This window comes from Chaetomium tenue (genome assembly GCF_020726465.1).
Source record: "Chaetomium tenue strain MPI-SDFR-AT-0079 chromosome Unknown F5144scaffold_3, whole genome shotgun sequence".
Taxonomy (NCBI): domain Eukaryota; kingdom Fungi; phylum Ascomycota; class Sordariomycetes; order Sordariales; family Chaetomiaceae; genus Chaetomium; species Chaetomium tenue.
In genome coordinates, this window is record NW_027117331.1 from 1,617,343 (window position 1) to 1,629,557 (window position 12,215).

Genomic DNA, 12,215 nt, shown 5'->3' on the forward strand with positions numbered 1-12,215 from the left:
GCCATTTACCCCTGAACGCATCTATGTATGTATGTACATCCAGGGGTTTGGCTTAGGGGAGGTCGGTCGGTTCCGTGCTCCACCCACCACCACCACACCCTCAACCCTCAATAAGGCGGCGCGGAAAGGAGACCCTAGCTTCCTGATTCCAAGGTCAACCGCGAGGGAGAGAGCGACCTAGAGCTTTATTACTACTGTTGTGGGACCCCCCTCCTATCGGTAGCCCTTTACAATACCAAGCAAGTTCGTCGTCTATTCTTCCTTTCCCTTTCCAGGGTCTAGCTTTCCCTTTCCTTTATCGTTACCCTATCCTACTCCGCGTGACTACCACTTTCCGGAGCTTCCCCATCGGTCGGTTTTCGTACCTCGGATACCTCAAGACAACCTACACCGACCTAGTCTCAGCCAACCCCCTGCACATACACACTCATGGATATAGACCGTTTCAACTTCTGGCAGACCCTGCCAACCGTCCTAGAGGCAATCTCTTTGGCCAACTATGTGTCTTTTGATTTGGAAATGAGCGGAATTCCTAGTTCAGTCGGGGTCTCTCAACCCGCTGAGTCGACCTTCTACCACCTCGCGGCTGAAGCAGCCAGGACATTCCAAATCTTGCAAGTTGGCTTGACCTGCCTGTCCTACGATTGCAAGCACAAAGGTCCGCTTCCGAATAGGACTGCTCCCCGCTAAAAAGGGCTAACATAACAGCAGGGTACGAAGCACGAACCTTCACCTTTCAACTCACTCCTGAGTTCTTCCCACCCAATACTACATTGGCAAAGCTCATCGACCGGAAACTGGTTCTTTCATACCGCAGCTTCTTGTTTCTCAAGGAAAACAACTTCTCTTTCGAAAAGACCTTCTCCCAGGGCGTCCCTTACCTTAGCCGTTCGGAGGGAGAACTGGCCAACAATTTGTACCTGACCAAGCCCCAGAATCCGAACACAGCGACGAAGAATGCCCGGCCGCAAAGGTCATGGGACAGCGAATATAAAAAGCGCCATGATTCCGTCGTGAGACAGACCGGCAAGCCCATCAACACACCCCCAACCACCCGCCCTAAGCAAGCTAACACCCAAACCAGGATTCCGCTACATCATCGAAGCCCTTGTCGGCGGCTCCTTCGCCGACGCTCTCGACCCAGAACTACTCCTCGACGACAAGCACCTCCCACCCACCACTTCCTCCCAACCATCCACCGCCTCCCAACTCCGCCAAAACCTCCACCTCTACGAAGCCCGCCTCCGCGCCCACCGCCCCATCCTCATCGGCCACAACCCCTTCCTCGACCTCTGCTTCCTGCACGAGACCTTCCTGCAGCCCCTGCCCGCCGACGCCCTCGCCTTCCGCCACGCCACACACCGCTTCTTCCCGCGCATCATCGACACCAAGCACCTGGCCTGCCAGCTCGGCTGGAAACCGAGCCGCAACCTCGCACAGCTCTATGCCGATCTGGTTGGCAGGGGCCACAGGATTTTCCCTAAGCCTCGGCATCACCACCCCCAACCACACCCCCACCCCCATCCCTCCCGTCACCACCACCACCACCAACCGCCGTCGCCGTCACCGCCACCGCCACCGCCCCCTATCATTCCCGAGCCGGGGTTTGACCCCCGCGAGCGCGGCACGGTCCACAGCGCGGGATTCGACAGCTGGATGACGGCGGTGGTGTTTGTGGTGTTGTCGGGGCGGGTTTTGACGACGGGGGATGGTGGTGGTGGTGGTGGTGGTGGGGGGGGGGGGGTCTTTGCCTCCGCGACTGTCGCGTGGGTTGCGTTGGGACGGGGGGAAGGGAAAAGGGAAAGGGGATGAGTTGTTTCGGGAGCTTTGTCCGTTTGGTGGTGGGTCGAAGGGGGGTGTGAAGCCGGGGGTGGGTAAGGGGGGTGTTGAGCGGATATCGTCGTCGTCGTCGTCGTCGTCGTCGTCGCAGTGGGATGGGGAGGTTTGGAGGAGATATGGGAATAAATTGCGGATGGGGGCTGTTGGGGTGATGGATCTGGCGCCGGAGGAGAGTTGAGGGAGTGGCGGGAAGGGGTTGGGTGGCGGGTGGTTCGGTCCATATCTGCATTTGCCCTTTGATAGTGTTTTGGGTGTGATTGTTCCGCTGTCATACTGTCCTGACTGCGGCGGCGACTGAACCGAAATGGACAGTTGATACATAGCGTACATTTCTAGATTACAATACACAAAAACAGAGCACGCGAGAAGTGGCCCCGCTTGCTATGTCTTGCCACCATCTAACCCCCCCTTTGGCCCACCCAATCCCCCCACCATCTCTACCTCAAATCCATCATGCCGCGCACGCTGCGGTAGTACTCCTCCGGCAGCACCTCCTGCAGCTCCTCGCGGGTCAGCCACTTGAAGTCGGTCAGGCCGTGCTTGTTGCCGGCGAGGTCGGCCTGGCCTGTCATGATGCGGCCCTTGAGGAAGAAGGTCTTCGTGCCGCGGTCGACCACCGTCGTGCCGCCCGCCTCGTCGACCACGGGCTTGACCACGTGGTGCGCGACGGGCACCCGGCCCACGACCCACGTGTTCATGTTGACGCCAGCGGATTCGGTTATGACCCGGGCGGCGGCCTGGGGGGTGGTGTTAGTCTTGGTGGGCGCCGTTTATGATTGACTGTGTGTATGTATGGTGGGGTGGGGGTGAAGGAAGGGAAGAATAACAAAAAAAAAAGGAAAGAGGACAAAAATGGGATGGGCCAAAACAAACCTCATGCAGCGTCTCCTGGGTCTGTACCAGCCCCGTCGGGAACTCCCACACCGCCTCCTTTTTCTTCACCCCCTCCACCACCTCCTCCCACTCCCGCCTCACCACCAAATACAGCGTCCTCTCCATGGCGCGATCCAACCTCCTCACATCCCCCTTCTCATCAGCCTCACTCCTCCGCGGCGCGGGCCTCTCCACCGGCACCCGCTCCTCAGGCGCGATCGGCTCGCCATCCTCACTGACGCGGACCTCGGCGTCGGCGAGCAGCTTGTTGACGAGCTCGGCCGGGTCGGACGTGGTGCTGCCCGTCAGCAGCTCGTCGTTCCAGGCCATGCGCCCGCGCGGGTTGTACCGCCCAATGTCCTTGGCCGGCACCCCGTGCCGCTCCGCCAGCTTGATGCGGAAGTCCAGGTCCGCCGCCGTGTCCTGCTTGAAGTAGAACTGCCGTCGGAAGGGCGCGGTGAGGCGCTCGTTGAGCCGCTTCTGGTAGAAGTAGAAGGCGGATTCGAAGGGGGTTTGTTCCCGTGTCAGGAGCGGGGGTCGCGTGAGGATCAGGGATGATTTTATGAGGTAGAGGGCCGTCTCTGGGTTGGGGTCCGTCGAGGGGGTTATGGTTGTGGTTGTGGGAGGGGTTGGTGTTGACTCGGGAGTGGTGGGGGTTTGCTGCGCGGTGGCCGGTTCGGCGGAGTAGTAGCGGCGAGAGGCTAGGGGGAGGACGGCGGAAGCCCGAGGGGTTGTTCTTGTCGTCGTTGCTATCCTGGGCCGGGGTGCTGGGCGAGCACACTGGGTGCAGACTCGGTATGAGCCTGGGAGGGGGAGGGGGTTTCGTCAGTCAACATTTCCAATTGATGTCCTTTTTAAAAGAGAAGGGAATGTAGCTTACCCCTCAGCAGGGCTGACCCTCTACCTGGCGCCGACATCATGGTGGTGGTGTTGTGGCTTGGTCGAACGCCCACACAGTCAACTATTGTATGTAGTCGATTTCACTATGGGACCTCTCTGTACCCTTCAAAATCGCGGCAGCGAACCGTGAACTTTTTCCATGCCGGGCCGGCGACCCACCTTTCTCATCCCACCACAGTTCCTTCACACCGCCTTCTTTATCCAGCCTAGTTCCTGGCCTGACGCACGGGCCCTCTCCCACTTGCCATGCTAAGTAATTTCGTCGATTCGCAGCCCAAAAAGTTTTTTCTTTTTCCTTTCTCTTCACGGCACCAATCCTTATCATCAAGACTGTTTCTCACCTCCAAAACGTCCTGACCATTTACAGGTGCCCAGAGGGATATGCGGCTGATTCGCTAGCGGTGCCTGCGCCGAAAGGCTATACTCCTACCGGGTTGCTGTTAGATAGTTGCCGTGAACATACCGATGGGTAAACATTTTATCGTTGTTGCGAGTCGGGTTGGGTCGGTCAACGACACATATTCCAGCACCATTGTTGCATGGACTTGCGTGGAAAAATGCGCTGCTTTCATACTTTGGTCGACCGGGCCCGGCTCCGATGCTGTGTAACCGGCAGGCTATTTTTACGTCTCCTTGCGGCCCTTCTCGCGAAACAGATGGTCGCCATGGTCCCCAATTCGGGTCCCGCTTCACCATTGAGAAGAGGGCTTGAGATCATGGACTCGGACCCCATCCCAAGCCAACGCTGTTGATATGGTGCGCCAACCTCACCAATTCCCCACCTATATTGCGATCACGGCCCGGCCGTCATTGAGGACATATGAACCACGACGTTCCCACCCCAAGCCCTATTTCCCCTCCACGCCAAACCAGCCGCGTAACTTCTCCCAAACCCGTTTACCCATCCCGCATCGTTTGTCAAGGCACTTTCGGCGCCACTCACGGCCGACGACGGCGTCTTCGTAGCAGGGGCCACACTTTTTGCAGATGCATGTGTCCAGCCCTGGCGCGTCCGCGGTGAATTTCTTGATGGTGGTCACGATGGGCCTCCCGCCGCGTGGTACGCGCTGCTCGAAGTCGTCCATGCTCTGCCGTGTTTTGAGTTATGGACTGCTGGTGGCTGGGAGTGGCGGCGGTGGAGTGCACTGGCAACGCTGACCAACACCAAGGCATCACTTCCCGGAGTAACCTCGCGGAGTGGTCCTTATAACTGTGTAGTAAGCGAGGGGGTTCCTTTGCCCGGACCACGTATGTTACTTTGTGTAAACCATGTAAAGCATCACGGGTGGTCTCAGAAAGTTCGGGCAGCGTTGGTTTGCGTGGCTACGGACCTTCCTAACAATGATTGGTATATCATGAGGCCTACTTTCAGCGAGTTACTCGGCAGCAGCTGTCTCCGGCCCTTTTGCCTGAAGATTCGATACTCGAGTAGCGGCACATGCACCTGTGCCTCACACTCTGGGACTCTCAACGTTGGCTTGCTCGCAACCAAGCCCATTTCATGGTCAACATAACCCGTGTTCCAGAAGTGGGATCTCACAGGCTGGTCTGGCATCAGACCTCAACATCGAAGAACCGGGACAATTCGGATCCCCAGGTGCCAAACGCACGCTGTATAAATCGATCTATATCAAGCAACCGGTGCCATGACCATCCAATCCGCCCAAACGACTCCCATGCACTCCTCTACCAAACGCACGAGACTACCACCCCCAGCCACCCTCCCCAAAGCCAGACCGACGCCGGGAGGAGAAATTCAACCCCCATCTTCCTTACACTCGTCACAGACCCCGCCCTTGGTGCTAACCTTGTTATCACACCAGCACTTCTCACAAGCACACGTATAGTCACTATCCACCCTGGCCACCTTCTGTGCCTTGCCGGCCGAGTTAGGACACGGCATCGTGACTCAAACCACCTCAGTTGTGGGCAGGGCCAGCTAAAGGTTATGAACCGGCGGCAGTATCGGGGTTGTTCTCTGGCACCGGCTTGGGTAGGCCGAGGTAGTCTCTGGTTCGCGGCAGGATACTTGATTCAGGCAACTTTGTACTTGAAGGTGGAGGTAGCCCGGTACACGGAGGCCTCGGTGATATGTATGTAGTTCGGCGGGAGCCTGCCGGGTCCGTACTCGGTGTATGTGAAGAAGTAGGTAGGGGCTGCGGTGTAAAATGGTGACTTGAGGGTTGGGCTCTGGAAGCAACCGGGGCAGAAAGGGGAGTTCTACATCGTGGAGAGGTGAGGTGGTCTTCGTATCGAGGTCTGGAGAAACAATATGGAGGTGGCTTTCTACGTGAGAGGTCAACGCCGAGTTCATTTATATGATTCTTAGACCGCGGCAGAGCCTAGTTGTTGCATGGCTCTCGGTCTCTCGGTGTGTGTGTCCTACTCGAGCACAATTAACTATTGCCAGGGTCGAGACCGACCATATCAGCACGTGTAGCCGCCGTGACCATAATCAATGGCGAGGGATCGTCACGGGGAGTGGATGAGAACAGCAACACCACTTGATCATTATGACATGCAATTGTGTTGTTGCCATCCGAGGACTCGGATGGCCGACCATCCACCTGCCACTGCATAACTGTGACCTCAAAGTATAAATACATATACAAAGCCGCCTTTTTTTAGGCATCCACACATTCGCCACCCTGACCAAAACACTCCGGAGCTATCCCGCACCTGCTAATATGCATGTTTACCAGATAGCTAAGTTAAAACTCATATGCCCAAACCCAACCGTCGCCGACGCCTTTGGCTGAAACACACTAGATCAGAAGGATAAAAAAAGATACGAATCGCTGGTACCCCCTCATGAACCCGCCCCCGCCCAGTAAACCATCCAGATATTGTCCGTTGGGGTATCCTATCCAGGTCCCGTTGTCTGTCTCGTGACGAACAAACCAGCCGGCCCCGATGCCCCGAAACGCCGCCGCTAAAGGCCCATTCAAGATAAGAAATCATCCCATTGTCAACCGCCATCCCGGTCATGGCTGTGTCATGATCATGCTGTGTGTGCTGTGTTCCATTGTTTCGCAGTGAAAGCCGGGGAGCCGCGATTGCGCCTTCCCGACTCTCTAGGCCTTGAGAGAAGCGACGGCACGCGCAACCTCCTGCGTCGCCAGCCTCTCCCAGCTTTGTTGCATGTCCTCGTTGATTTCCGGGTTCTTGACCTCATCGTAGATCTTGCGAGAGATGTCGCGGTTGATGGTTTCGTATTGCTCCGCCGTTAGCTGCTTGGAGCGCCAGTGCGGTTTCAGCGCACCTCGCACAATTTTACTAATGTTTTCCTTCATCTCAAAAGGCAGGGGCCGCGCGGGTGATGTGTTGTTCGACCGGGACGGCAAGATGCTGTTGTGCGTCCGTTGAGGCTGCGGTTGCCGGAGCTCTAGCGCGCCGTGTCGGCGAGATGAGTGTTGCCTCCGGCCCCGGTGCTCCGAGTCGCTGTTGTCAGGGGAGGACTGGGGCTCTCGACGGCTTGCTCGTTGGGGCGACGATGATCGTGATTGCTCCGCTGTGTCCAATGATAACCCTCTTGTTGGGGTATAAGACGGTGCAGCGTAGAGGGGTGCGATGTGCGAGCTCAGCGTCATAACTGGGGAGCTGGCACGGTTGGGTGGCGGCGTGATCGAGCCATGGCTATGCGCGGGCGATGGGGCGTCATTAACACCTGGAATCGGCCCAAACATTTGCAACAAAGTGTCTTCGTCCGACGGCGTGCTCATTTCCACCTCTTTGAGTAATGATGATAAAAATGAGGGCGGCGCGCCACCCGCGCTAGTCGCACTGTTCGATGCTGAGCTGCTCTGTTGTTGTGGCTGTTGTAGTTGTTGGTCTATTTGTTGCTGCTGCTGTCGGCTTGATGAGCCGGGATCGCGGGCCACAGACGATGATGATTCGCCGTTCGTGAGTGGCAACCGCCTGGTGCGTGGCCGCTTCAACTTCCTCTCGGGTTCGTGGTGTGGTTCCTCCTCGTTTGGCTCGGCCGTGGCAGAACGTGATTTGCGCTTCCGCGAATCCATATCCCGAGCCTTCTCCAAGGCGCCCCAGGCAAGCCGTTCCTCGCGGGTCGGTGGGCTGGGCTGGGGGCGTTCCACCCACCGCGCCATGTTGTTCAAAAAGACGTCCCTCGCACCCAAGCGGGCCGCAATGTTAAGGCGTTGTTGCCACCGTTCATGTTCCTCCCGTTCCCGCTCGCGTAGTTGGCGAGATCGTTGCAGGCCCTCGAACACGGCTGAGTCATCCTCGTCTTGGTAGTCAAGGTCCAACTCGAGTGCATCCCAGACGCGACCTGTGATCCGGCCCCAAGCCCCCTGCCATTCGTCGGATCGTGCTCGTTGGCGCGCGCGCCGCATGCTGGCTTGGGTACGAGGGAAGTAGTAGCCCCGGCCGGAGAAGCCACCGTCCCCATTAGGGACATTATCCACAGGTTGCATCACATCTGGGCCGAGGGCGTGCTCGCACTCCATGCAGAACCAGGGCCCCCGCGGAACGTCGTCGAGATCTACACACTGGGTGTGGTAGGCGGCATCGCAGCCGTCGCAAAGTAGGAGCACCTCCTCGTCACCGGACGAGTTGCAGACGGGGCAACGCCTCCCCGGAATTTCTGGCTGATCCACCATCTCCTCCATCCATTCTCGGGGGTCGTAATCGGGCACCACGGGTGCCTGCTTCTTGTCCTCGACTTTACGAGTAGATAGGTACTTGCCTATGACCCGAGTGTGTTAGTCGATCGCGTTCCGCAACAACTAAGGTAGTGAAGTCGAGGGCAGCCGGGGGTGGCGTCGAGGGGCGAACTTACCTCCAACCTTGTCGTAAACAGTGACGGTATGGAATGTCTGGCGGCAGATGGGGCAACTGTTTGCCTTTTCGGTCCATTCCCGAAGACAGGCGTCGTGCAGCATGTGGCCGCACACCTCGATTTTGGCTACATTTTCGTGGGCGATGTGTTCTGGCGCGTTTTCTTGGTTTGGTTTGGCGAGTGCATCGGCATCTTCAATGGCGAGGCGTTCGTGGTGGTCCTTGAGCAGCTGCTCTTCTGCAGGGTCTAGCGGGGTCGAGATACCGGCGCTGGTCTCAACCTCCAGGGGGTCGAGACAGACGATACACTGATCAGCCATGGCTGACGGGAGTCGTGGGCAACCCAAATAAGGAGTCAAAATCGATAGGTAGAAAAGGGGTTTAAAATTTGAATTTATGCCGTTATCAATTCTGGCTCGAAATTGACAGCTGTGTCGATACGTGCTGCTGTCCCAGTCTCGGATTGTGATAGCGTTGTGTTGCGCTTAGGTAGGTCGATAGGGTGCTTGCACAGGGAGAGGGTGCTGAGTGGGTGGCCGCACCGGGTTTGAGTTGCAGGCGGCGGGACGAGAAGTGGACCACTGAAATGCGGCAGGAAGCGCAGCGGGAAAAGTGTGAGAAAGGAGGAAAGAGTGCTGGCCAGAGAGGTGCTCGCCCTTTTGCGCCGTCCCGCAAGCTTCGGGGTGCAGCCAATCAACAGTCTTTCATAATGCAGGGTAGCAGTGCCCGTGGCATCCAAGCTGGCGAGCAATTCCCGGGGCCAGCTGACTGTCTCTTTCACAAGACAAGGCCGGGGGAGAGGGGGGAGGATGTGGCTGGGCAAACCTACCAAGCTTGGGATGAATGGGAGCAGTCAAGTTACAGGATCATTCCTATGTTGGTTTTGTAGCTTGCATCCACTTGGTGATATATCCGAGGTAGGATATGGCGATGACGGGGATGGTGTCGTACGCCATGTACACAGTATGTACCTACACTAAGTAGGTACCGTTGTGAATGGCGAATAATAAGAACATCCATGGTACATGCGCCTACAAGTAAGGGAGAGGGTCAATCAACCCAGGTGCAGGCTTGTGGGTTGGAGTTACAATACGAAGTAAATCAACTGCTTTGCCATCAACCTGCATCACATCGGCCACCACTCGCTGAATTCCTGAATGCATCGTGGTTTCGGGTCAAGTGGACCATACGGAGTGTCCACACTATCAACCTCCAACACCGAGCCGTCTCTATTTCAACAGCTCCCTCGCAATTTTGTGTCACTTATTAGGGCACGGAGCATCTAATTACATAGCTTTGTCGAAGCGAACCGATAGCTGTTCCCTTGCCCGGACTGGGATGCGCGGCTTCACTTCATCCAGATCGGGTGCGGAAGAACGGAACGTTTGAGACAGTTCCCGGTTGCCAAGCCCATACCGAGCATCTGATTCCATCATCCCAGAATTCCCCTGGTGGCTACCTAGCTGGCCTGCTAAACATCAGGTACTGGTGTCGGTGAATTTGAACACGGTCAATTCGGTAACCCGATCCAAACCCGAGACAAGATCTCCCCAATCATGACAACCCGTGCCTCTGCGTGGGGGGCCTTGTTGTGACTGTCCAGGCACATGTTTCTCGTTTGCACGGATTCACATTCGGCGATTGCGACTCAGGTGGCGTGGCAGGTCATGCTGAAGTGGGGAACCAAAGCTCGTCAGCACCGGCCGGGCTTCACCAGAGGGCAGCGAGGGCGCTACCAAGGGCGTAGCCAATAAAATGTGTCATGGGCATTTGACAACTGCAAGGTCTAGAATCCGGCGACCGTGACGGCCTCTCCCCAGTTATCGTCGTAAAGGGGGGCCGCGGTGCCAGTTTGGCTCTCGCCCGCATCATATAAGTGACATCGTGACTCGAATCCGGGGACTCGTCGTTGCTCAAAGAATTGTCATTGATCGACCCGCCGTACCCAACGGCTGAATGTGTACCGCAGAGCCTCCGTTGTCCTTTTCCTTGACACCAAACCCGAAAGCAAAAGCACGCCCAACGCTTCTCTAAACCTCGGTGATCTCGCGGAGACGGCGGAGAGTTGACCGCATAGCAGCCGCCGCAGGGGTCCTAGATCGTTGGTTAGACTTGGTTTTAGCCGGTACCAGGAATTCACAGTCACTCACGCAACAGTGTAAGCACCACCAGCCATAGTCTTCTTGCACGACTTGCAGTTCTGTCGAGGTTGAGTCAGTCATATGCCAACGCCGAAGCTTGCTGCGGCCTAGTGTTGCGGAGCGGCGTGTGATTCGCAGCCGCAACCCTAGGCGCACCACACCAGGAGGCCTTACCCAGATGCCAACGGCCGAACGACGAACGGTGTCTGTTGATGAATTAGCTCAAGTTCTAAACTTGGAAGACCGAATTTACTCACTCTTTCCGCAGAATGCTGCGCAAGGGAAGCGTATGTTAGTACAAGTATCCAAGACGGGCGCTCATGACGAATGCCGCCATTGTTAAGATGTGACGTGGCGGCGCGGCTGCTATCTGTCCTGGGGGTACATACTGCAAGTGTACCTGGCGTGCTGGGAAACTTCCTGCTCTATGGGGTTGTTAGCAAGTGATGCCGGCCGGGGCGATGCGGGGTAGAGCTTACTCTTGACGAGCTTACGGAGCGAAGCACCGTATCTAGTATGGGATTAGCATCATGCCCTGGGTGAAATAAATCGTTGCGCCTTCGACAGAGTATCCGATCGGTCTTGAGCCGCCCAATGGCTAGATGAACGGTTCAACAAGCTGAGCCGCCCAGTTCAGTCCGGGGAGGTGGGAAGCGGTACTGCGCGAAGCTGCACTCTTTGCAAACTAGCCACGCAGGCGCCAACAGCTCTCTGGAAGCTGGGCGCTTCATCCACAAACCCCCCGCTATCCCTGGACGACCCAACCCGCGATAAATCCCCCGACAATTCCTAGGCTGGCAGGATTTCTGCCTGCACACCTCCATTGGAGACCGGTCGGGTACAAAAAGCAGTGTTGTCGTCGAAGGCGCATCGGGAAGTTAACTTAGGAGATGTTGGATCACGAACCTTGTGCCGTACTATTTTCTAGAGTCAGCGGGCTACAATTACACCAGAAAAATGGGTTGAGAATCATTGCGATAACTTACCTTGCCGGAGATGCCGACCTTCTTCGTGCGCTTAGACATCTTGACTGGTTTGAAGGGTGTGGTACGTAAACTTCAAATGGGCGACTCGCTGGGTGTTGGCGGGCGTCGACGATTTTGAGAAATGTGTACTGCAATTTTCTGGTGTGCGGCCGGGGGGTGCAAAAACGCGGGATCTGGCAGAACCGTTATCCCGAAAAGTTGCCAGGAAAGCGGGGCGGGGCTTCAGCCCAAAGCCCCAGCCAAAAACATTTTATGTGAGATTGCTTGGCAGTGGGCGGGGCTTGCTGGAATCGATATGCGCATTGCCTGCCGGCGAAGCAGCTGCGTCCAAGTGTGCGCTTGTCGGAGTTATCCTATGGGTGGGAACACGCCACAAAGAATGAATGGATGTGATCAAATCAGTCAACCCGCTAACACGGTGTGGCTTCCTAATCTAGCAAAGTTGAGAATGAAACAGTTCGCCATGCCTGCACCTCGGCTACTCTTGGCGGTGAAAGGGGCTGTCGATGTCGTCAAAGGGAGAAACAGCGGGTCAGGAATGATTAGTTACGGGCAATTCTAAGTTGATCGTCAATTCTACCTAAACTTGCACTTCCCGTCGAGCCGAACTCACTCGATTTTCCATTACCGTTCCCTTAGTGAGCCCCTGTTTCAAAAACATTCCTAAAACAAGTAAATT

The 12,215-nt window shown here is 56.6% G+C and overlaps 5 protein-coding genes across 5 annotated transcripts; 2 read left to right on the forward strand and 3 right to left on the reverse strand.

Annotated features, from left to right (window-relative positions):
- The first annotated feature begins 127 nt into the window (after positions 1 to 127).
- Positions 128 to 1,522, forward strand: F5144DRAFT_566960 (ribonuclease H-like domain-containing protein). Its single transcript, XM_066788574.1, has 2 exons — positions 128 to 658; positions 712 to 1,522. The coding sequence occupies exons 1-2, from the start codon at positions 430 to 432 to the stop codon at positions 1,482 to 1,484; spliced, it is 1,002 nt and encodes a 333-aa protein (XP_066644576.1). The 5' UTR covers positions 128 to 429; the 3' UTR covers positions 1,485 to 1,522.
- A 726-nt stretch (positions 1,523 to 2,248) lies between these two features.
- F5144DRAFT_173790 (mitochondrial 54S ribosomal protein mL46) lies at positions 2,249 to 3,835 on the reverse strand. Its single transcript, XM_066782646.1, has 3 exons — positions 3,593 to 3,835; positions 2,713 to 3,515; positions 2,249 to 2,576 (listed from the first exon to the last, which is right to left on the reverse strand). The coding sequence occupies exons 1-3, from the start codon at positions 3,630 to 3,632 to the stop codon at positions 2,277 to 2,279; spliced, it is 1,143 nt and encodes a 380-aa protein (XP_066644577.1). The 5' UTR covers positions 3,633 to 3,835; the 3' UTR covers positions 2,249 to 2,276.
- Positions 3,836 to 4,608: 773 nt separating this feature from the next.
- On the forward strand, positions 4,609 to 5,822 carry F5144DRAFT_173817 (uncharacterized protein). Its single transcript, XM_066782647.1, has 2 exons — positions 4,609 to 4,829; positions 4,973 to 5,822. The coding sequence occupies exon 2, from the start codon at positions 5,051 to 5,053 to the stop codon at positions 5,711 to 5,713; it is 663 nt and encodes a 220-aa protein (XP_066644578.1). The 5' UTR covers positions 4,609 to 4,829; positions 4,973 to 5,050; the 3' UTR covers positions 5,714 to 5,822.
- A 643-nt stretch (positions 5,823 to 6,465) lies between these two features.
- Positions 6,466 to 8,862, reverse strand: F5144DRAFT_173832 (uncharacterized protein). The gene is made up of 2 exons (XM_066782648.1): positions 8,411 to 8,862; positions 6,466 to 8,317 (listed from the first exon to the last, which is right to left on the reverse strand). Exons 1-2 carry the CDS (start codon positions 8,727 to 8,729, stop codon positions 6,687 to 6,689), a joined length of 1,950 nt encoding a protein of 649 aa, XP_066644579.1. The 5' UTR covers positions 8,730 to 8,862; the 3' UTR covers positions 6,466 to 6,686.
- A 1,577-nt stretch (positions 8,863 to 10,439) lies between these two features.
- On the reverse strand, positions 10,440 to 11,575 carry F5144DRAFT_601047 (60S ribosomal protein eL43; the record flags this gene model as incomplete). Its single annotated transcript, XM_066791121.1, has 8 exons — positions 10,440 to 10,503; positions 10,560 to 10,609; positions 10,725 to 10,756; positions 10,808 to 10,822; positions 10,940 to 10,975; positions 11,030 to 11,061; positions 11,457 to 11,467; positions 11,537 to 11,575. 8 exons carry the CDS (start codon positions 11,573 to 11,575, stop codon positions 10,440 to 10,442), a joined length of 279 nt encoding a protein of 92 aa, XP_066644580.1.
- Positions 11,576 to 12,215: the final 640 nt, after the last annotated feature.